This window comes from Marmota marmota, unplaced genomic scaffold (assembly GCF_001458135.2).
Source record: "Marmota marmota marmota unplaced genomic scaffold, marMar, whole genome shotgun sequence".
Classification (NCBI taxonomy): Eukaryota; Metazoa; Chordata; class Mammalia; order Rodentia; family Sciuridae; genus Marmota; species Marmota marmota.
Window position 1 is genome coordinate 15112979 of NW_026000229.1, and position 24676 is coordinate 15137654.

The 24676-nt window shown below is 40.7% G+C and overlaps 1 protein-coding gene across 1 annotated transcript in view; it reads right to left on the reverse strand.

Annotated features, from left to right (window-relative positions):
* The window catches only part of Map2k1 (mitogen-activated protein kinase kinase 1), a 65243-nt gene extending 49118 nt beyond the window's left edge, over nucleotides 1–16125 (reverse strand). The window contains exon 1 of the mRNA XM_015480512.2: nucleotides 16075–16125. Coding sequence (XP_015335998.2) covers nucleotides 16075–16088 — 14 coding nt within the window. The 5' untranslated portion in view covers nucleotides 16089–16125. The remainder of the gene's footprint in view (nucleotides 1–16074) is intronic.
* Between the last annotated feature and the right edge of the window lie 8551 nt (nucleotides 16126–24676).

Genomic DNA, 24676 nt, shown 5'->3' on the forward strand with positions numbered 1-24676 from the left:
TGGGGGGGGGGGGTACAGGGGTGAAAAATTACTAGTCAGGTCCCTAAAGTAACAGCATTTGCCCTAGTACAGTCAAAACCTACTAAGAATTAGTAATATGTATCAAAAGAAAGAAACGTAATTAAAACCAAAACTGAGCTGGGGTATATAGTTCAGTGGTTCAGTGCATACTTGGCATGTGTTAGGCCTTGGGTTCAATCTCCAGCACCAAAACACAAAATCGAAAAAACTTAAATACTGATAATGCTCACTTCTATCTTCAGGGTCAGGGGTTTAGAGAGACAGAGGGTGGGGAAATAAGTCTCTATGCTAACAACCCACCACTCAAGCAGAGACCACTAAAGGACCAGAAAGCATGCCCATAGTTTAGGAGAGTCCGCACCTGAGCCATGGAATAGGCAGAAGGGAGGCTGAATAGCAGGTAGAGGTGGAGCTGGAGAACTGAATTATTTTGCAAAATAAAATGGTAAACATTTGGGGAGTGACTAAGAAGTAGCAAGAAAGGAAGGAAAGGATGTACTACAGCAGAGTGCAAAGGTCTTTTAAAACCTGATACCCGGGCTGGGGATGTGGCTCAAGCGGTAGCGCGCTCGCCTGGCATGCACGGGGCACTGGGTTCGATCCTCAGCACCACATAAATAAAGATGTTGTGCCCACCGAAAACTAAAAAATAAATATTAAAAAATTAAAAAAAAAAAAACCTGATACCCAATACCACGAGATTTTAAGTTGTCTTTATTGCTGTAATAATAACACACCCTTTCCACCCCAGACCTTCCACCCAATCTGCTACACACAAATAGATCTGTATATATTTTGTTCTTACTGTTGTTTGGTGAAAACCAGAGAAAGGCAGCCAAATTCCAAACTAGTTCAATATACAGTAAAAAGAAAAGAAAAACAACAGAAAGGGAAAAGTAAGTCCCATTAAAGAAATGACCATGAGAATGTAAACTTCCAGGACTGTTCCAGTCCAGAGAAGGACATGGAATAGGGAACTTGAGTGGACAACTGGGTAACATCCACTAATACTACAGATACATAAATGCAAAGCAGATTTATTCTAGAGTGCCCCCTGACAGGCACTGCGTGTACTAGAGGTAAGAAATGACAGGGGAACACACTCCTTGCCCTCGAAAGGCAATCTCAATGTGTATATTGTGGATATGTAAGTGACAGGGAGAAAGGACAGACAGATATTAAGCAGGTAGGTGGGTAAACAGGTAGATAGGCATCATGATGCAAGCTAAACACAGGAAAGGATACTAATAAAGGCAGTAACAACTCTACTTGTAGGACAAAATGCTGAAAGCAAGCTGGGCATAGAAAGCTATTAGAACAAAGAGAAAAGACCCTAAATGCCCTCTAAGATGATGAAAATAAAGAGAAGGTCAGAAAATGTAATGCCCAAGTTTCATCCTGAAGGTTATCAATTTTCACAGAGGACAGGAAGGGAAAGCAGTCCAAGCTTGCGCATCAGCATGTACAAGCGGTTCCAAGTGGCCAGAGAGTAGGCGAATCTACGAGAAAGCCGAGATGAGGCTGGGGGACAGCTGAGGCCAGACTGTATGGTGAAGAGCACAGCACCCCAGTAAGAAGCTGAGCAGGGTAGATGTCTATAATTTTACCAGACATTAAAAAAAGAATAATAGGTGCTCATTACAAACAATCCAACCAGTCCAGAAATGCACATGTGCCCCACCTTTCCTCAAATAATTATTGTTCATATTGTTGAATATGTACTCTTCTAGATTCCTTCTAAGTACTATTTTGTGTGTGTGTGTGTGTGTGTTTGTGTGTGGTACTAGGGATTGAACCGAAGGCCTTGTGCATGCTCTACCAACTGAGCTATATCGGTAGCACACCCTTCTAAGTACATTTTTACAGAGTATGTTTTATTTTATTGTGTTTTACGCAAATGAATTTATAATATATACATTGTTCTATAACAACAAATTCTATAGTAAGAAAGTGGTAAGATCATTTTTATATTTTGGAACCAAATGTCTGGCAGCAACAGCCAGGTTGGAGATGGGGAAAAACAAGGGAGGAAAATCAGTTTGAAGGCAGTGAGGAAAGCAAGAGGAGACAAGAGCATCACATCACAGTAGCCAGGGGACAGTGAAGAGAGTGGACGCGACAGAGACTGAATTTAGTGTTGCCACATCTGGGTGACCATCTGGACACAGGCAGAGAGAAGGGGGAGTTGAGAAGAACTCCAGATTTCTGGCATGAGCAGCCAAGGCATGATTTACCACATCACAAAGATGAGGATTAGACAGCTTTGGGGGTATGAAGATGTTATATAATAATTTGACTTGCCAAGCATGGTGACACACATCTGTAATCCCAGAAACCCCGGAAGCTGAAGCAGAAGGATTTCAAGTTTGAGGACAGCCTCAGTAATTTGATGAGACCCTGTCTCAAAATAAAAAATAAAAAAAGGTAGGGCTGGGGTTGTGGCTCAGTGGTAGAGTGCTTGCCTAGCATGTGTGAGGCACTGGTTTTGATCCTCAGCACCACATAAAAATAAATAAACAAACAAAACAAAGATATTGTGTCCATCTATAAGTAAAAAAAAAAAAAGGTCCAAGCATGTAGCTCAGTGGCGGGGGGGGGGGGAAAGGGGGGCATAGGCAGCTGGCCTTTATATGTTTCTGAAAGGTAGCCTATAAATACTGGCAATTTCCTGAAAAATAGGAGTGTCTTTGTTATTCATAGTGGGAATGGCAATTTATGCTAACAATGTGACTCATGATGTGCCCTTAGTCTGTGCCAAAGAGAAGACTAGATGGGACACTGGCAGTATCAGAAAGGCCAAATACCTGATTAGTGAGCTGGGGCTTTGAGACATGTGATAACAGCTCAACTTGCAGGGAACTGAGGGGGCTTGAAACCAAGTTCAATCATAGCCAATGATTAAACCAATCATGCCTGAGTAATGGAGCTTCAAGAAACACTCTAAAAGGCTGTGGGTGAGGGGGTTGTGGCTCAGCGGTAGAGCGCTTGCCTGGCATGCGCGAGGCCCTGGGTTCAAGTCTCAGCTCCACATAAAAATAAATAAAATAAAGATATTTTAAAAAGAAAAACTCTAATCATCGAAACTCAGGGAAGCTCCCCTAGTTAACAATACTTTGCATATTGTTAACATATCCATGTGCCATGAGAGTGATGTGCTGACTCCACAGCAGAAGGTGCCAGAAGTTTCACATTTAGGATCCTCCTGGACCTTGATCTATAAATCCCCAAAATCCCGGCGGCTCTGGAGGCTGAGGCAAGAGGATCACAAGTTCAAAGCCAGCCTCAGTAATGGCAAGCTGCTAAGCAACTCAGTGAGAATAAAAATAAAAAATATGTTAATATTTAAATATCTAAAGTTACGCAAGAGAATTCATTTTGACCAGGGTGCAATTTAAGTATGTAGCTTTGGGGCAAAATCACCCATCTTCCACTCATGTACACATCCTGTACTCAGGTACACATCTAGGCAAGTATAAAAATTATAGTTTAGGCTTGATGCAGTAATGCACACCTGTAATCCCAGTGACTCAGGAGGCTGAGGCAGGAGAATCACAAGTTCAAGGCCAGGTTTGGCAACTTAGGATCTCATTAAGTTCCTTAGGGCCTCACTATCTCAAAATAAAAAGGGCAGGGGTAATAGCTCAGTAGTAACATACCCCTGGATTCAATCCCCAATAACCACCCCCCACCAAATTATAGTTTCAAACCTTCAAAGAAATGGAGTCAAGACCTGCACACACTGGCTTCCTTGAGGTGAGGAACTATATAGAAAAGTCTAGAAACTGCTGAGCTCCATTCCAGATTCTTGGAAGCCTACTGGAGATTTGTCTTTTAGGTGATGAACCCTTTCATTACCTGGTCAAAGGACCAGCTCAAAGAAGCCTTTGACAAGACAGTCAAATCCAGCCCATTGTGTATACAAGCACATAGTAAAGGCAGAGATGTTTCCGTGTAGCAAACCATAGATCTGGAGCCTAAAGTCCCAATTCCTAAACCCAATGCAGATTTTAAAGTGTTACTTTTTTCAGAGATAATAAAGCCTTACCAAATTCAGTTCACTTATTTCATTTATGCGTTTTTTATTTGTAAAACTGTACCCTTCAAGGGCTGGAGTTGTGGCTCAGAGGTAGAGCGCTCACCTCCCACATGTGAGACCCTCGGTTCGATCCTCAGCACCACATTAAAAAAATAAGTGAAATAAAGGTATTGTGTCCAACTACAACTAAAAAATATAAAAAAAACACAACTGTACCCTTCATTGATAATTTTCTTCTAATGTATAAAGGTACCAAAGGGCCGGGGCTGTAGCTCAGTGGTAGGTCACTTGCTTAGCATGTTTAAGGCCTAGGTTTGATCCCCAACACTAGAGAAAAAAATAAAAGAACTAATATTGTGGAAACAACCCTGGACTTTAAGTCAGGAGGTCTGGAGCCCTCCATCAACTCTGTTGACAGCTGGTCATCTGATGTAGAACAAAATCTGTTTGAAATAAATGAAAACACTCTCTTGTCCTGTGTAACAGGGAACTATCATCAGAACCTGCTCAGAGAACGAGCAGAAATGTGTTCTGAAATGGATAAGTAGCTAGAAAAAAAAAAATTAAAGTACTGGGGATTGAATGCAGTGGCACTCTATCACTGAACTATGTCCTTGGCCCTTTTATTTATTTTATTTTTGAGACAGTGTCTTGCTAAATTGGATTGGGATTACAAGCATGCACCAGCATATCCAGTCTACTAATAAGCAGGTAAATACATTAGAGAGACACTTTTCTAAAAAATATATCTCTCTTCTAATTTATTCTTGGTTAGAAAAAATGTGATTTCTAGATGACACATCATGTTCACTTTAAATCTTCAAAGGGCATTAAAGGATATATCAAGAGGTGAAGTGGGGGGACAATATACCAATAATCAAAATTAGAAAAAAATCTAGCCAAGCATGGTGGTGCATGCCTGTAATCCCAGCAACTTGGAAAGCCAAGGCAGGAGGATCGCAAGTTCAAAGCCAGCATTGGTAACTAAGTGAGGATCTAAGAAACTTAGTGAGACCCTGTCTCAAAAGAAAAAATAAAAAGGGCTGGAGGTGTAGCTTGGTGTTAAAGTGCCCCTGGATTCAATTCCCAGTACCTCAAAAGAAAAAAAAAAAATCTACTTAGACAATACTCCACTGCATATTAAACTTGAGTTACTAGTGTGGAGCAGAATAAAACAACTCCAAAACCAGCATTACTAGCATCCTTAGGACCTTGGTCATTTGGGGTCAAAATTCTACAGGGTCGGCTTGGCATTCAAACAAAAAGCATATTCTTACAGCAGAGATAAAAAGATCTGTCCACTGAGCTCTTCCTCTTTACTTCTCCCCACCTACTTCCTTTTCTTCCAAAGGAGAAGGGCTCTCATTTACCCACTGGTTTGCCACATCCTGCCTCTGAGCTACTTCCTGGGAGCTGCTTAGGCTATTCTGAGAGGAGCTTTAACTCTTTCAGGCCCTCAGATCACAAATATATTTATAATATCCATACCTAGCATATTCACTTACAATCTAATAACTAGACTACATGACTAGATAACACTTCCAACTTCCTTTGTGTCAGGCATTATGTAAGCACTTACATAATAACCCAGGAAAAAGAGTCACATCCCTTGTTCCCATCTGAGGGCTCCAACAAGTCCAGCCTTGCTTAATCAGTCAAAAAGGAAAAAAAAAAATTCAATATTTATCAGCAAATGGAGGTGTACCTCAGTGTTAGCTCTCTTGCCCACATGTTCAAGGCCTAAGGTTCAATTCCAATACCACACAAACAAAAAATCAGTGTAGTTTTGATGACAGAGCACACATTTAGCATATGTGAGGCCCTGGGATCAATCTCTACCACCAAAAAAAAAGGATCAAGAAATTCAATGTTGGGCTTGGGATGTGGCTCAAGTGGTAGCGCGCCTGCCTGGCATGCGTGCGGCCCAGGGTTCGATCCTCAGCACCACATACAAACAAAGATGTTGTGTCCACCAAAAACTAAAAAATAAACACTAAAATTCTCTCTCTTAAAAAAAAAAAAATATATATATATATATATATATTTAAAAAAAAAGAAAGAAATTCAATGTTCATAAATATTGTATTTGACATCAGCAAAACTCAATCGTATAAAGCTTCAGTCACACATAAGGTCTGTACACCAACACCGGCTTTCCATGTTTACTGATGCCCACATATGCCAGGCCTGGGCTAGAGAGGCGGCATCAAGACTTAACTCTTCATCTCTAGAAGCTCACAGAGTAGGTGGTAAAACAGAACAGGTATGTATAAAGATCACCACACCCTCCCCACAAGCGACTCTTCTCCTGAGTAGTTCATGTACAGTCCTGCTGGAGCTTTTCTGATAGAGACCATAGTCATGGTAATATCTGACCTGATTTCAACCTTCAAAGAGAGGTAGGCTCCCAAACACTGGCAATAATGAAGGAGAAACCCCAAATGAAATGTCAATAGTAATGGGTAAAATTATTTTGAGCACTTTCTATGATTTAGGTGTCATGCTGAGGACTTCTACTAACCCTCTAAACAACTGTGTGAAGTTACTTCTGAACCCCCATATTTATTAGTGAGAAAACTGGGAATCAGAGAGGTTAAGCAATCAATTCAACTAACACAACTGTTTAAGGTAGTGCCAAGATCCCGACCTCAGCTGTCTGCCTCCAGGGATCACTCCTAAGACCCCAGACAGAAGAGTCTAGGGGTGTGTGTGTGTGGGGGGGATTCATACACACAACTATCATGGTATTAGAAGCAGAATAGGACATAATTAGCATCTCTTTTCCCCCTCAATTAGAAAAGACTTGAGACTTTTTAAGATTTTTCTAAAATCAATAAATCTGTAAACAATCACCATTTACTACAAGAGACACTGTGTGCCGCTGGGCATGGTGGCACACACCTGTGGGCCCAGTGACTCAGAAGGCTGAAGTAAGAGGATTGCAAGTTCGAGGATAGCCTCAGCAACTTAGCAAGACCCCTATATCAAAAAATAAAAGGAGGTGCTGCTGTTCTGGCTCAGTGGTAGGGCACTTGCCTAGCACACATGAGGCACTAGGTTCGATCCTCAGCACACATAAAAATAAATACATAAAATTAAGGTATTGTGACCATCTACCACTAAAAAAAAAAATTTTAAAGGGGGCATTGGGGGTGTAGCTTAGTGGTAGTAGATCTCCTGCCAAGAAAAAAATATACTGTGTGCACGTGAAAATCATCATCTTCAGCTGAGTTAAAACTAGGCTACCTGCTACACAGAACATGATACAGGTTGATTAGGTCTGGCTGGCTGGCCAGGCATGTGTATCCCTCCCCAAAGTTCCCACTTGGACACAAAACACACACCCCCAGATAGGAGAGGACCAAAGACTAGACAATGGCACATCAGCAGCTGAGCTCCCAAAGCTCCCAAGTTCAGTAGCAGGAGAAAGTAGAACACTGAAGCTTCTACAACAAATAAGAAATAGATTTTCAAGTTCCAGAAATGGACCTATAGTTACATTTTTAACATCTTCAGCAGCCTGGACACCTGCTTTTGGGTTATACATTTGTCTATTGTATTTGAGACATTAAAAGCTGATGATTTTTAGAGCCAAATGGTATATTAGTGTTATTCTAGATTAACTGTTAAAACAAAATTTTCTCTCCCTCCAAATATACTTATCCATTGCTTGCCTGATTTTTCCCGGCCCAAAGGTTAAATCCTATCAGTCAAACCCACTCACAGTTAACCCTTTGACTACACTTTACTGTACAAAAATCTGACAAGTCTTTAACTACCCTTATCAAAGATGTCAAGAGAAAACGTTATGGCTAAAAGGAAATTAATTCATCCTGTGCTTGGGCCCTTAAGAATGAGCAACATTTATTGATTTAAATTGAACACAGCATTAACTCTCCTCTAGTCCTAACAGAAGCAAAGGGCAATTGATGGAGCAGGGCAGAAATCAGGAGCCCTGATCTCATTCAGGTCTTCACTGCCAATACTCTGGGTTCACCACCCAATCTCACTGGCCTCAATCCCTTCCTAGGTATACAAAAGAAAGAGGTTGAACTATTATGATCAATTCCACCTCTAGCATTTTAAGGACAGGTGGCTATATTCATGGGAGAAGAAATTAAAAGGGAAAAGGATGATTAATATAATTCTATCCTAGACCCAGAAATAGCCTGGCTTAGCACAGCATTCACCTTATCAGCCTTGATTTATTAGGGGGTGGGAGGACTGGTGGGTGGGAATCACAGCCACCTACAGCAAAATTAAGCTCTGTTCCCAAATGAGTTCTGCTGAAGTGTGATTTATCCAGAATGTTAAACAACTTACCAGCAGTACAAAACCATGTTACCAAAATTGTGTTATTGCACAAACTTAACTTTTCCCCAAATGTGATTTTGCAGAGATGAGGCAGAGCTCAGAATCCTGTGTCTGTGGCCATCTGTCCTATCTCAGTCCCCAGAGAGGCATGAAGGGGAGTGTGAAAAGCCAACAGGTGCCATGTAAATTCAGCCACCACTGTCACTTATCCATCAAGGGCGCAACATTTGCTGGGAATAAGAAAGCAGCTTAACCTGCAAAAGAGGCTCACAGACGCTTTCAAGCCTTCCAAACACTCCCTGAGCCTTCCTCCAAGCCAGGCACAAAATTAATGTCACCACCAATATATGCTTCCCACCCGTTTCTCCTCTGGGCTGAAGCAGCAGATCCTTGGCTGCCTGTTTGACATGCACAAGAACTTCAACAAGAAATCCTGTTTCGGAGCCGGAGATGTGGCTCAAGCGGTAGCGCGCTCACCTGGCATGCGTGCAGCCCGGGTTCGAGCCTCAGCACCACATACAAACAAAGATGTTGTGTCCATCCACCAAAAAAAAAATAAATAAATATTAAAAAAAAAAAAAGAAATCCTGTTTCCTCATTTGTCAAGCAGAGATAACACATCCCTCATGCCTAAGGGGGATTGAGTGAGGCAATGAATGGATGTAAAAAACATGAAGAAGGGCTGGAGATGTAGTTCTGTGGTAGAGCACTTGCCCAGCCCATGTGAGGTCCTGAGTTCAATTCTTAGCACCCAAGGGGGAGATAATAAAGAGCCCCCAGAGTTCTCAAATGTGACAATGTGACCCTCCTGTGACTAATACTATGAAAATAGCTGACCACCAATGATGTCAAAGTCAGAGTTCACTGGGACTAACAGAGCCTTGCCTTTTGGAGAAGGATGTCCTCAAGTCTCTGTCTTCCCACCAACTCAAGGCTTGTTTAGTTGCCAATAAAACTGTTCCAAATCAGATTCCAGGTCCTACAGTCTGGACCTGAAATGTTCCCCAAAGGCCCATGTATTAGAAGCGTGGTCCCCAGCTCAAAGCTACTGGGAAGTGGAAGAACCTCTAAGAGGTAGAGAGGTCTTCAGGTCATTGTGGGGGGAATGAACCCCGGTCCCCTCCCCTCTCTTCAGCTTTCTGGCCATGAAGTGAGCTGTTTTGTTCCAAATGGGCTGCCATCATACTGTGCTGCCTTGGCACAGGACTAAAACAAGAGGGCCAATCCATCATAGACTGAAACCTCCTCAATTCTGAGCCAGGATAAATATTTCTCTTTACACATTGATCATCTCAGGTATTTGTTTTAGTGCTATAAAGCTAACATATCAGGGAACAGCTATGCACCGGAGTTAAGGAAGAATAAGGCTGGGCTTCCCCAAGTTCAGTCCAACTGTACAGAGTTACACAAACTAAAGTGTGATGGGAGATGTAGAGAACAATTTGGAGAGTGGAGCAGACAACCTCTGCCCGGAGTGGGGCAGAAGAGAGGTCTGGGACAGATTTACAGAAGAGGTGACCTACCAGTTAAATTCGGGCCCTAAATCATAATTTTACATACACTGAGAGTGGAGAAGGGAATCCCCAGAAGACACAAAGCAGAGGCCTGGACCCAGGGGAGAGATGTCTAGATGAACCATGAGCCGATTCCCCCACTGGTGTCAACCACAGGAAGGGAGTGTTACCTTCCAGTTACTCCACCAAAGGTCAGTGACTCCAGGCATGTGCATGCACACAAAGCCCAGGAAATCCTTGTTAAACTCTTGAAGAAAGATGGGCTTCCTGGTGGTGCTCATTAGGCAGATGGCTGACCCAGAGAAGCTGGGAGGAGTCTATATTAGGATGCACTATGCAGCAGTTGTTTCCGAGGCACCTTTTGAAGACTCCTGTTTCACTGAAAATAATTCTTTTGCTTCCCGTACATCCTAAAAAATTGCAAGTATGCCCGGTTGTTTCTATGCTAATTGTGTGTGGGTAAAGAAAGCTACAGAGGTCTGTCATTGGACGTGCTTTGAGAGGTAAGAATTTTCTCTCCTTCTCACCTGATAAAAGCACCCTGGGCTGGGGATGTAATCCTGCCCTTTCCATTAGCTCTGTTCATCATGAAAAACAGTTTACATACATGGAGTATCTATGATCCTTTCTGCTGGGTAAGTATTATTATGCCCATTTTTCTGACTTAAGGATATGAAAACTTTCACAAGGTCATAAAGATAATAAGAGGCAGCTTCACTCAATCTTTTTGGGCTCCGGGACCCAAAGTCTTTCAGCGGTACTACATGGCCCTCAAGCTGTGTTACTCAAAAGTCACAAATTTGAAATAGCACTGCTATATGACACAACCAACTTCCTGTAATCCTTGTTTGTAGTCCCAGATTCTTTCTCTGCAAACAGAATTTCAACAGAACATTTCTAAGACTCCTTTAAACTATAAAATTTAATCTACCTACTATCTACTTAGAGCTTAAAAGTATGCTGAGTGGTGACCAATTTAAATCTGTGCAACTCATACACACCTGGGAGATAAAACGCCACTCCCAGTGCCCCCAATCTGCAGAGAAGAAACCAAGGCACAAAATGGTCAAATGGCAAGTATTCAGTTGCACCAGGAAAGATGCTCAGATCTCACACTTATACTCTACACTTACTGTCATTCCAAAGTACTGTGCCCTGAAAATTCTAAAGCTTGAAGACTTTCAGACTCCTCCGAAAAAGGAGTTAGTCTCTGGATTCAAATGAACCACTTGGGGAGGAGGAACTATCATTCACAATCCAACTGGGAAGCTAAGCCTTTCATGACTGCTAGTACTCATCTAACAAGAACCCTCTGAGTGGTGAACAGTCCTTTCTCAGACCATCCTGCAGTTGGGCCTACTGCCTCCAAACTCTCAAAAGCTTATTCCCAACCTTCTAGAAATTAGACCCAACTCTACAGAACAACAGAGAGTCCTCTGGATGCTCATCCCCCACCATATGATCAAGCAATTAGAAAGACCAGATGTCAAAGCTCCTAGGGATTCCTTCCAGCTGTTCCCACCATCTTTAAAGTCCTTTCTGTGGCTGTCTTTGTGCTCTCAGGGAAGACAGGCATTTTTCTGGATACCCTGTCGTCATTCCAATTTCTCCATTTTTAATCTAAGCATACTCAAACATATGATTTTAACATTTAAGAAACCCAAAACTTTAATTTCTCAGTTTCTGAACGATAACTTTCTAAACCCTGAGTGTGTTAGTTATACTGCAATCAAACATAACATTTAGGCTTCCTAAAAATATTACCCCAGTACAATGCCTCCTTTTTGCTCCCACGTGCCCATCCCCCAAGCGTGCACACATGTACTTTAAACTGTCATTTAGACACTGGAGGGTATAATTTAAATGTCTTTAATAGCATCTACTACAAGGACATTTGCACAATTCTTCACTTTGCTTCAGAGTTATGACCTAAACTGAAGCATTTACTGAATTCCAAGACTAAATAGGTAGAATACACAGATGGCAAACACCAACAATATAATTCAGACAAGAATTTTAAATGCATTAGGCTTCTCCATAACATCTGCATTTTTTTTCCCCCATTTTCAACAAAGTCCTTTTAGTCCGCCTGCAACCCAGTGCCTGGTATGTATTACGTATGTAGTAAGTATCAGTTCAATGAATGTTAATACATCTTTTAATCTAACATATAAATTAGAAATCTACTGTAATTTTGGTCATAATCTAAATGTATTTGACCCTAACACAAATACCATTTGAATCAACAGCAAATAATGGGCAGCTGCTCATATTCAAAGTATACATACCTCTGTCATCTGAACTGTTTTGAAGTTGGTCTTGTTTGGAAGACAAATGGTTAGCAGCTGCAAGTTCAATTACAAAGTGGTAGGAAGGCAGAGAGGAACCAGAGGGAATCCAAGTGCCACTTCATATATTAAGCATGGAATTCCTTTCCAACAAACATCTTTCATTTCCTTGGGGGAAACTAATCCGGACATGCCCTTTGAACTTGGGAAAACACAGGGCCATGCTTTAGGAGAAAGAACCTAATTTAAAGGCTGAGCAAAGCTTAGAGAGCAGGGAAGTCTCTCTTTTTAAATATCTCCATTCTATTATTTTTGTTTCTAAGGGAGAGGGTGGGTCATGGGAAAATTCACCAGGCAACCAGTCCAAAGACCTAGATTAATGAAATGTATGAGGCTGAACAGGTTACTTCCTTCCTTTGTCCCTCATTTTCTCCTTTACAAAATAGGGGCAAATTTAATTAATTAATTAAAAGGGCAAGATTAACTGACCTCTAGACCAGCACTAATAGAACTTTCTGCAAAGATGGAAATGGTCAAATCTGTGCTGTTCAATACCGTAGCCACCAGCCATATAGGGCCACTGAACACTTAAAATGTGGCTAGAGCAGTTTAGAAACCGATTTTTAAACTTTATTTGATTTGGATTAATTAATTAATTAATTTAAGTACAAATAGCCACATGTGGCTAGTGGTTGCAGTTTTGGAAAGTACAGCTCCATTAAAACCTGTGGCATTTTATATAGTATAGGAAGGGCCACAGGGAAAAAGCACTGGACAGACCAGAGCTCTAAACTTCGCTCCACCACTTACTAATTGTGCAATCTTGAGGAATTACTTAATTTCCCTGAGCTTCATTTCCCTTATTTGTACAATAGCATGCTATGATCTTTTTATAGAATTTTAATGCAAACTTGAGACCATGAATGTAAAGACACCAGACAGGCCTTCAATAAATGGTAACTTATTTTTCCAGTTGTGTTCTTTAGGAATAAAAGTGTCCCACCTACCAACTTCATCCCACTGTTCCTTCCCGCATTCAGATCCATTTTTATTACCTCACAGATTAAAAGCTATAAGTCCTACACATGCAGCCTTGTCTATCAAGAAAGCAACTTGCTCAGGAATTGTTCCAGGTCCTCAGCTGTGGGCAAGCCTCTTAATTACCCACATCCTCTGAGCTCCCGGAACCAGTAATTTCCGCTTACCCTGTGTCCCTTCCACCTCAAATAGTCATGCAGGAATTTACAAACTCGTCCAAGTGACTGCATATCAAGCTGAAACTTTGTTTAGTGCAACCAAAAAAACCTGTTAGTGGTTTCTGGTATTTTCCTCACAAACTCTGTCCTCGACTGTCCATAAGCCAAAATGGTATGTCTTCTTTTCTATTTGGAAATACTTTAGTGTTTTTTTTTTTTAATTGTTCAGTGATTTAGAATACTCAAAAATAGAAATGCAATCAGTTACATTTATGGCTAAGCCAGCATTAATTTAGTTACCAAAATAAAACAAAACAAGAAAGTATTAGAAGGAATGCTTCAATAAAATAACAAAAGTGTTACAATCTCCAACTAAATCAAGATTAGAGGTATCTAATATATATAAGTGTAATGTAATGTTAATATGATATGATTAAGAGTCTGGCCCAAAGTATGCTGGTCTTTCCTTTAGTGAATGGAATCTTTCCTAGGCTCCAATGACCAAGTTTTCTCAGTGGATTCAAATGAGTGCCTAAGATAAGCAGGATAAAATTTCTATTATACTAATAATTACTGGAATGTTAAGTGGCTCTCTTCTTCCTGTTTCTCCACCATTCCACAAACCCTTAGAGGAAGAGAAAAGCTGAAAGACAGGCTGGCAATTTGGTAGGATTTCAATCTGGATTTAAGTAAACCATTACACAAAAGTTTTACAGTTAGCTTGAAATTCTTGTTAACTTCTGAGGCCTCCCCCAACAAGGACTTTTTTGAAGGACTGTTTAACAAAGGATAATGCAACAGCAAATAATTTTGACTCTACACTCTCAAATAAGGTGAGGATCTGCTGGGTGTCTGTGTGTGTGTACGCACACATGTTTTGGGCTGGAGATCAAGGCCTTGAGTGATCTAATTTTTTAAAACTAACCTGATATATCAGTTACAATTCAATTAAAAAAAAAATAGTTAAGCTGAATCCAGACAAATCTATGAAGACAACAATGATTGGCTAATTAGCCATGTCTTCTCCCTACAATTCCCCAGATTTCAAGACTTAACCTGACTTGCTGGTGCATACTTATGAATTATAAGTGACTCGGGAGGCTGAGGCAAGAGGATCACACGTTCAATGCCACCTCAGCAACTTAGCAAGACCCTGTTGGGGACATGGCTCAGCAGTAAAGCACCCCTGGGTTCAATCCCCAGTAGCAAAAAAAAAAAAGATTTGACCTTTATCTGAAACCCAGGTGGATTAATCACTCAGTTGTTCCACTTTCTATGAAAAGCAAATGCATTTAAGAACATTTGAGATTCTGAACCCTTCTTGCTAGCAGTTAAATTCAAAATAGGTCAATTCCAGAAAGGCATTCATTTCAAGGGGATTTTCGTCTATGGTTATTTTGAAAACCACTGCTTTTAAAACTGACATTATGAAGCTTAAAAATAGGCCCTCCTACTAAGGATCAAGGACTAAAATACCCTTTCCTTCCCCCATTTCCTTATTCTTTTTTCCCTCAACTACCTAGGAGAGTAGGGATACAGAGGGGTAACTTTTCCAGAGTTCAATTATCGCTTGAAAACAAAACAAAAAACAATTAAAAAAAAAAAGAATACTGGCTGAAGTAACCAAAATTCATTACTGGGGAAACTTGGAAAATTTTCAAACCATTAAGTGTACCAAATGAAAACATGTAATATATACACCTTATGAAAATGAGCTGGATAAAAGTTCAACCGCCACTCCAGCAATCAGAACTCTTTAACAAGTTCCTTCCCCTCCCTGGCTCTAGTTTCCTCATCTCTCAAATGAAGGCAAAGGGCTAATGTCCCATTCAGCCCTAACAGGGTCTGCTTCTACAAAACTGGGCAGCTGCTTCCTATTTTCATGGCTCCTTGGAAAGAATATAAAGATCCCTGGCCCAGAAGGTTCTTGTGAAACCTCATTATACTTGAGTGTTCCCGAGACACAAGAACTGCCCCTGAGAGCAAGAAAAGATGAGACTGTTGAAAAGAAAAAGTTATGTTTTACAGATAACAATAGTAAATTGAGAAATGCACATACTTTTAAGCAAAAAAGTGATCATATAAGTGAACTTAAACTATAGGATACAAAGAAGTAAAATTCAGTTTAATCATGATGAAAACCACAAATTTTAAAATGTTCAATCACAACAGTATCGAAGTGTTAAGTGCTTAAAGTCAGGCATGGTGGCCCATGCCTGTAATCCCAGTGACTTTGGAGGCAAAGGAAGGAGATCACAAGTTCAAGGTCAACGTCAGCAATTTAGCAATACTCTGTCTCAAAAAAAAAAAAGACTAGGGTGTAGCTCAGTGGTAGAGTGCCCCAGGGTTCAATCCCCAGTACCAAAATAAATAAATAAATGTTAAATACTTGAAATACTAACTCAGGACACACAAGAATTTTTTGGAAGAAACTAAAATAAAAGGAAGCCATATACTCCATCTAGTTGCAAAGAGATGACAGATGTCTAAATGCTAATGAAATGTAGGCTAGTCCACACAAAAGACATGCTTTTGGAGATTAAAAAAAATATTCCTTCTTAATATAACATTAAACACAATGGGACAATGCAGTAACCACACAAAATTATAAAACTTTAGTTACAAAGCACATTAAAAATGGCCAGAAGTTTGCATGCGACTTTTCAAAATGTTCAGCCTTGTAGCACAGAACGGTTCCAACCTACCTCTCCAGCTTCATCTTTTGCAACTTGCACTGATGCACCCCTCACACTAAATTACTCCTGCACACATCCCAAGCATTCCCACTTATGCGAAGCTGCTCATCCTGCAGTCTCTTCCTGCCACGCCCCCTTCCCCATTCTCATGGAAATCCTAGCCATCCTCCAAGACCCAGTTCAAATGTCATCTCCACTGTGAAGGGAGCTCTCCTAAGCTCCCTGCTGGATGGTGTTCTCCCTCCTCTGAATGAGTTTCAACAGTGCATTCTTTGTACCTCCTCTTTTGGGGCACTTTTCTTCCTCTGCAGCCATTTGTTCCCTTTTCTGGTGCCCGAGTGATAGCCTCCTCCCCTCACCTAGCATGCACAAGGCACTGCGTTCAATCCTCAGCACCACATAAATGTAAAATAAAGATATTGTGTCCATCTAAAACTTAAAAAAATAAATATTAAAAAAAAAAGAGATCTTTGGAAGCAAAGATACTCTTACTCATCTCTGAGTCACCTACTGGCAGCTCCCAGCATAGTGACTTACGTTCAGTAAGCATTCAATAAATATTAGTTTAAACTGAAATGATGAAACACTGAAGATAATGCCATTTCAAAAATATAACTAACAATTAAAGGAAAGGATACTGGTTTTAAAGGAGGCCTTATAGCACCTATTAAATTTGCCAAAATACTAGCCTTAAAAAAAAGTCCTGGTTAGGGATATAGCTCAGTTGGTAGAGTGCTTGCCTTGCATACACAAGACCCTGGGTTCAAATCCCCAGCACCACCTAAAAAAAAAAAAAAAAAAAGGTAGAAAGTCCTGAGGCTTGAGGAAATAGTTGAAATATATATTATGAATTGGTTCAGCCAGGCTTGATGGCCCACACCTGTAATCCCAGTCACTCAGGGAGCCTGAAGCAAGAGGATCTCACATTTGGGGCCAGACTAGGCAATTTAGCAAGACACTGTTTCAAAAAGGGCTGAGTGTAGCTCAGTGATAGAGCACCCCTGGGTTCAATCCTCAGTACCACACACACAGAAAAAGTTTTAATCTATTTTTCAGAACGTATTCTATTAATATGTGACAACAGTGGTAGCACAATGCACTAGCTCTGATTTGGTAAGTGAATTCATCTGAAAGCAAAATAAAACAAATTGGTTCAAAAACATAAAAATATCGTCAAATAATAAAAATCTGGGAATTACATAAAACACCAATAAAATGCCATTTGCTTAGCCAACCAAAAGGACAAATATGAAGATTATGCCCAAGTTAAAAAAAAAAAAAGGAGGGAGGTGTTCATTAAGTGATCTTAACTACTTAAATAAAAATGCATATAGTAGAATAATCAAAAATTAAACTAGAGAATATAATTTCTTTAAAAGGTGTTTATACATCCAAAATTTCTAGAGTTGTAATTTATTCAAAGAAGTGGGGAGGGCAGAGGTCACTCTACCCTTTTCTACTTTTTCATCAGCATGCTATAACCTCTTATTAACCTGACTCCCGCTCTGACATCAAAGCAGGATGCCCATGGGAACTACACAGAGCAATCTTAAGGCAGAATCAGCATTTTCAGCAGTTGGTTCTACACTAGGATTCAAAGAACACCTGTTTTAAAACAAAATGCCATTCATCCTGGGACGAGTTAAATTAGCAAACAGGTATGTGAGCCTCTAAATAGGTCTTCTGGGATTTTGGACAACAAAACCAGGGCACTGGACATGAAGGAAAAATACAAATCAAGTAGCAGTAAGAAACCACTACAAAACTGGCAGTTTTTGGAAAGGAACAACAGAAACAAAACTGAGACCCTAAGCTTTCTTCTCAGGCCCCCCTCTTCCTCTTCTCAGCCTGTGGGTTCTCTGGACTCATTTTCTCAACATGTCAAAAAGATTCACCACTTCTTGACCTGTACTTCATGTGGATGTGGAGGAAATAACTATCACATATAAAGGGGAAAGGTAGTCAGGAGGTTTTGTTGTTGTATTTAAACACTGTTTGATTTTTTTGTTTTTAGATGAGGGGGTGGGGGGTAGTCCTCACTATGTTGCCAGGCTGGTCTCAAACTCATGAGCACGCCTCAGCCTCCTGAGCAGCCGGGATTTCAAGTGCTCACTACCATGCCAGGCTTGATTTTCTCAACTCTACCAATAATTACGTGCTGTATCAGCAATGCAATAGATCCAGGTGTTCAAACAGGTATCCTCCCTAATAATTAAGGGGGGAAGATATACATAAGGTACACTTAATAAGTAAGAAATTATATGTGGTAATGTAATAAGTACTAAAATGTGTGATTCACTAAAATGCCTGATATTTTTGGCCTGTGCGCAGTGGAGTTCACCTATAATCCCAGTCACTTGGGATCACAAGAGGATCACCAGAACCAGGCCAGCCTCAACAATTTAGTGAGACCCTGTATCAAAATGAAAAATCAAACGGACTGGGAATGTAGCCTGGTGATGAAGAGCCCCTGGGTTCAATCCCCAGTACCAAAAAAGAAGCTGGGCACAGTGGCACACACATGTAATCCCCCAGCAACTCTGGAAGCTGAAACAGGAGGATCATGAGTTCAAGGCCAGCCTCAAATTGAGAGCCTATCTTAAAAAAAAAGGGGGGGGGGGGTGCATAACTCAGTAGTAGAGTACCTCTAGGTACCTATATAGGAGATATACTTTATACTAGATCTTGAGATATGGCTAGCTTTATTCATGCTAGATCTTGAAAGATGGGTAGTATTTATCCCAGGCACCATGCTAGAGGCTAGGGAAACAGCAATGCAGTGTCTTGGTCCCTGCCCTCAAAAAAACTAAAGTTGTCAGGCACAGTAGCAGATGCCTGTAATCCCAGCAACTTGGGAGGCCAAAGTAGGAGGTCAGCCTCAGCAATTTAGCAAGATCCTAAGCAACTTAGTGAGACCACATCTCAAAATTAAAATAAATAAATAAAAAGGGCTGGGGATACAGCTCAGTGGTAAAGCACCTGTGTTCAATCCCCAGTAAAAAGATGACAACAATGAAGAAGAAGCAGCAGCAGCTGCTGCTTAAGTCTGATGGCAAATATAAAGCAAAAATAAAATCATGCAAAAGAGTAGTGGATGGGGATAAGCTCAGTGGTAGAGCACATCCTCAGCATGTTCGAGTCCCTGGGTTTGATCCCCAGCACCACAAAAAAAAAAAAAATATTGGGCTGGAGATAACAGTTCAGTGGTAGAGTACTTGCCTAGCATTCATGAGGTCCTGGATTCAATCACTAGCACTACAAAAAAAAAAAAAAAATCATTCAGTAATTTAGTAACATGAAGCAGGGTGTTTCAGATAAAGGAAGTGTGAGAAAGACCAGACAAGATAAGAAGCAGGGTGCTAGAGTGTGCTGGGGGGAGGCCAGGACAGTAAAGGGATCACTTTGTGTCACTTGGTGTGGATCACAGTAGGTGAGCTGGGAAAGAGGAAAATCAAACTGGATAGTATGGCAGGATAAACAGTCACTCTACTCTAATGTCATCTCCTTTTCTTTCAAAGGAGCATTGATAAGCAGGAGTGGAATTTTGTGTTTATGTTCAAACAAGAGCCCCACACATCTCCTTGCCACGGGCTAAGTCATCTTTATGAATGTCTTTTCCACTTCTGTATCTGCTATGACAGCAGAAACATTCTTCCCAAGGACACAGAGTCCACAGAATCTGACATTACTTTTCACCTGAAGTAATTATTACCTCAAAGAGCCAATAGAAGCATCCACATTCAAAACTATGAAATCAGTGTAAATCCACTTTAAAAGCGCCTAGTTATCCTGGCGCACATCTCAGAAAAGGCTATAAGAGGCCCCCCATCAAAAGCACATCCACTTGTCTCAACTTTTCTGTCCCCTTCCTCAAGGGCCTTCACACTCTAACAGATGTGTGTTCCTTATAAATGAGGCAGAATTGCTGATGCTGTGAACTATGCTCTGAATGTAATAATTAAGTTTGAGTATTTCAAGGTTACATACAAATAGTTCAAAATCCAAAATCACAGATGCCACCAAAGCTAAGCAATGAGCCCTCCTAAGTTTATTCAGCATCTTGAGGCCTTCGAAGCACATTTTCATATACTATCTTCCTCTGCACAGTACTCCTTCCAGGAAGAAACTGTCCAACCACTTAATCAGGTGTTTATCAAGTACCAACTATGGGCTGGGGATATAGCTCAGTTGGTAAAGTGCTTGCCTTGCATGTACAAGGCCCTGAGTTCAAACCCCTGCACCATTTAAAAAAAAAAAAAAAGAACCAACTATGTGCCAGATACTGTTCTACATACTGAGCAAGGAATGAAGCAAAGCCTCAGCCTTATTATGAAGCCCTCATAGTGGGGGTGGGGGGGTGGAGTGGATAAACACTTATATTGCAACATCAGTGCTGGAATATAGAGAAAAGGGACAATGAAAGAAAACAAAGAACCTGACAGGTAGGACCTGCAGATCAACATGGTACATTCTTATCATCCCCATTTCATAGATAAGGAAACTAAGAATCAGGAAGTACAAAGGACTTGCATTTGGAAAAAAAAAAGGGTCAGGTCTTGGGAGGTTCCCTGCCCCACTACTGAAATGTCTGGAATGTCTGTTCAGAGTTCAGGCTTCTCCTCAGGGAGATTAAAAGTGTTAGGTTTCGTTTGTTTTGCAGTGCTGGGGATCAAACCCAGGACCTTGAGCATGCTGTGCAAGCATTCTATCCCTGTGTTGCAATCCCAGTCCCAAAAAGTGTAGTTTTAAAGAGCTAAGAATGTGCCTTAAGCTGATGATGCAGCTCAGCAGGAAAGCCCTCCTTAGCATGCACAAGGCGCTGGATTCAATCCCCAGCACCAAAAACAAACCATGCCTCATCTTGGAAGGAGAGACAAACTACCCTAAGACCCAGTGATCCCACTTTTGAGTACATTCCACAGTGAATTCTCACAAGGATCCAAAAGGATCTGTGTTTAAGGAAGGTCATGGAAGCACTGTTTAAGGCAGCAGTGGTTGGAAACAACAATGCCTCAGTCTCACTCTAGGAGAACAAGTAAAATGTGGTACATGCACATAATTGCCTGTTCTGCAACCAAGAGAAATAACGACCTAGATACACACATAGCATCATGAATAGAGCTCAAAAACATGGTATTTGAGCCAAGCCTAGTGGCACATGCCTGTAATCCCAGCAACTCAGGAGATTCTCAAGTTCCAAGTCAACCTTAGCAACATAGTGAGATTCTGACTCAAACTAAAAAATGAAAAGGACTGGTAGAGCACAATTGGGTTCAATCCCTAGTACTGCAAAAACACAAAACAAACACACAAGGTATTTGCTCAAAAAAAAAAAAAAGATATAAAACTTTGGAAATGGTTATTGGTCATTGAATCGGGTTCAAATATTCCCTGTCTCCTTTGAAGAAGATCCCTGCCCACTTTGAAGGTCAGCATGGCCAAGTGATTTGCTTTGGTCAACAAAATGGAGCAAAAGTGATATGTGCCACTACTGGACAAAAACTTTAAAAACCTGAATGGGGCTCACAAAATTTCCTTCCCATGTAAGCACATTTCAGAGATAGTGCCTCCATCACCCTGGGTCCCATAGACAGAGCCTTTCACTAACCTGAAAGTGTGTTCACCTTCTAAGGTTTTGTTGTTGGTTGTTACCTCAACATAATGTAGTCTATATTGTCTGATGTCGATTTACAGGACAATAGTATTTAGTACCCCAAGTACAGAAACACAGAAAATAATACCCTCTACTTCCCAAGGGCAACAAAACAAGGGGGGGAGGAGGAGATATAAAGCCATAATTTAATACAGATAAAAATACAACCAAGCACATAAGTAGAATTATAAAGCCACAGATTAAACACCCTAAAGTAGGTAAGAGAGTATGTGGGAGAAAAAAGGAAATGGGAAGGAGGATGAGACAAAAGGGGAAAATAAAAGGAAAAATTAAAGGGCATGAAAAGATGTATTAAACACATTGCATAAATGTCCGAAATTTTGTTGATTTGATTCGTCCAACAAACATGCACATCTGGGGCTGGAGATGTGGCTCAAGCGGTAGTGCGCTCGCCTGGCATGCGTGCGGCCCGGGTTCGATCCCCAGCACCACATACAAAGATGTTGTGTCCGCCAAATACTAAAAAATAAATATTAAAAAATTCTCTCTCTCTCTCTCTCTCTCTCTCTCAAAAAAATCTTCAAAAAAAAATTAAAAAAAAAAAACAAAAACATGCACATCTATCACACGCCAGGTACTATTTCAAGGGCTACTTACAGAGTAGTGAATCAAAACTGGGAAGTTCTATGCTTAAAGTTTATGGTGTACAAGAAAGGTGGATATTAACAATCCCCAGTTTAAAAAAAAATAGACAATAATTAAGCCTCAAAAAAATCAGGTGACAACAAAGAAGAATATACTTTAGATGAGGTAGGCTGTGAGCATCTCTGAGGAAATGACATTTAGATATTTAAGCTGAGAGGTGATAACTGCTTCCTCTCCAGTTAGGAAAGAGGGAGAGATTATTCATTCTAGGAAAAGGGAAGAGCAGGGCTGGGGCTGTGGCTCAGTGGTAGAGCACTTGCCTGGCATGCCTGAGGCCCTGGGTTCAATCCTCAGTACCACATAAAAACAAAATAAAGGTATATTGTGTCCACCTACAACTAAAAAATAAATATTCAAAAAAAAGGGGAAGAGCATGTACAAAAGCCAAGAGGGAGCACAAACCTTCCCATGAAGGAAGTGAAAGAGGACCAATGTAGAGAAAGAAAGGAAGGGCAAGAAACGTGGTTAATGAGATTTGAGGCAGGCAGCTCACTCAGGGTCCTATAGCCCAATATAAGGAGTATAAATTTTATTTTATGATGGAACCAGAAAAACATTTCTTACAAAGAGGGAATAATATGATCTTATTTCTAACTTATTGCATTTAACACTTCAGATCCTAGAAATATGCTCACATATTTTTGTAGAATTTGCGGATATGTTTGCATTCTTTTTGAGGATCCCCAAAACTTGTATAAAATTTAGGATCCATATAACCAGCTTCATCTCTGAATGGGGTAAAGCAATTTTGACAATTTGTTACCAAGAGTTCTTCACTAGCAATGGATTTTTTTTCCTTCATTAATTCACATTATCTGATCATTTTAAAGTTGTGCCAGGACCTAATCACAGAAACGATGACCACAACAGAGTTCTTTCTACTGGCAACCCAAGATAGGGGAAGCTTTGCCTGAGAAATACTACCAGAGGGAAAAGGTGAAGAAGTACACAGCTTTCCTCCTCTTTAGTGCTAGGAAAAAGGGGGAACAGTCCCTGTTTATATCAGCAGCCTACACAAAGATGCCTCCTATTGTAACAACAAGGAGTCATGGAGGTACATGCAGATGCCATGGAAACTAACCTAAGGAGGGTTGTTTGTACAGAAGCACCCTAACTTACAGATCCACCACCGTGAATGGAAATTACCTTCCAATGTCTTTCAGTCTTCTCAACACTTACCAATAACAAAGGCATCATTTTTGGAAGGTTTACTACATACAAGCTCATTTAATCCTCACAACTATCCTAAGTAGGTTCTATCACTAGCCTCATTAATATGGATGAAAAAAAAATAAACCTAAGCCTCAGAAAGACTACTAAGACACTTGTCTCAGGTCATAAAACCACCACAAGTAACCAGAGTCAGACTTCAAATCCAGTCTGACTCCAGAGCCCAACCTTCTAACCACTATTTAGAACCTCCCAGTCCCACCCAAATTTTTCTCCTCCCAACTTCAAGGTAGTTTTTTCTTATCCTCTTTGTATCCTTTTCATGTAATTTCTTCCCCTTGCAAGAATACAGCTGTAGAGTCAACAAAATAATAACACGTACTTCCACTCAATATCCACCTCTAAATCAAAGAGGAAAAGGATGATCAGTTCCCCAGAACCCACTGAGTCAAAACTTGTCCTGAGCTGGGTGTGGTGGCAATGCATGAAATCCAGCAACTCAGGAGCTGAGGCTAGGGGATTGTTAAATTTGAGGTCAGCCTGGAAACTTAGTGAAAATCTACCTTGAAATAAAAAGCAAAGGGCTGGGGATGTGGCTCAAGCGGTAGCGCGCTCGCCTGGCATGCGTGCGGCCCAGGTTCGATCCTCAGCACCACATACAAACAAAGATGTTGTGTCCGCCGAAAACTAAAAAATAAATATTAAAAATTCTCTCTCTCTCTCTCTAAAAAAAAAAGAAAGAAAGAAAAAGCAAAAAGGGGGGACTGGGGTTCATCACTCACCCAGCATGGTTGAAGCACTGGGTTCAATCCTTAGTACCATATAAAAATAAATGAACAAAAACAAAGGTTAAAAAAAAAAAAAGTAAAAAGGGTTGCAGATGTAGCTCAGTGGTAGAGTACCTCTGGATTCAATCCTCTACTAAAAATTAAAACTTGTCCAGAAAACGGTGAGGATTACTGAGGAACCCCCTGCCCTGGGGGCTTTCTCTCTGTTTTAAGGGCACAAAATACTGTACACTAAAACTGAAGGATAGTTTCCAATGCAATCCATCCATATGTACAAGTCAATATCATGTAAAACAGCAACTCCAGTACTAAAAGAGCCTTAAAGGGTGGGTGG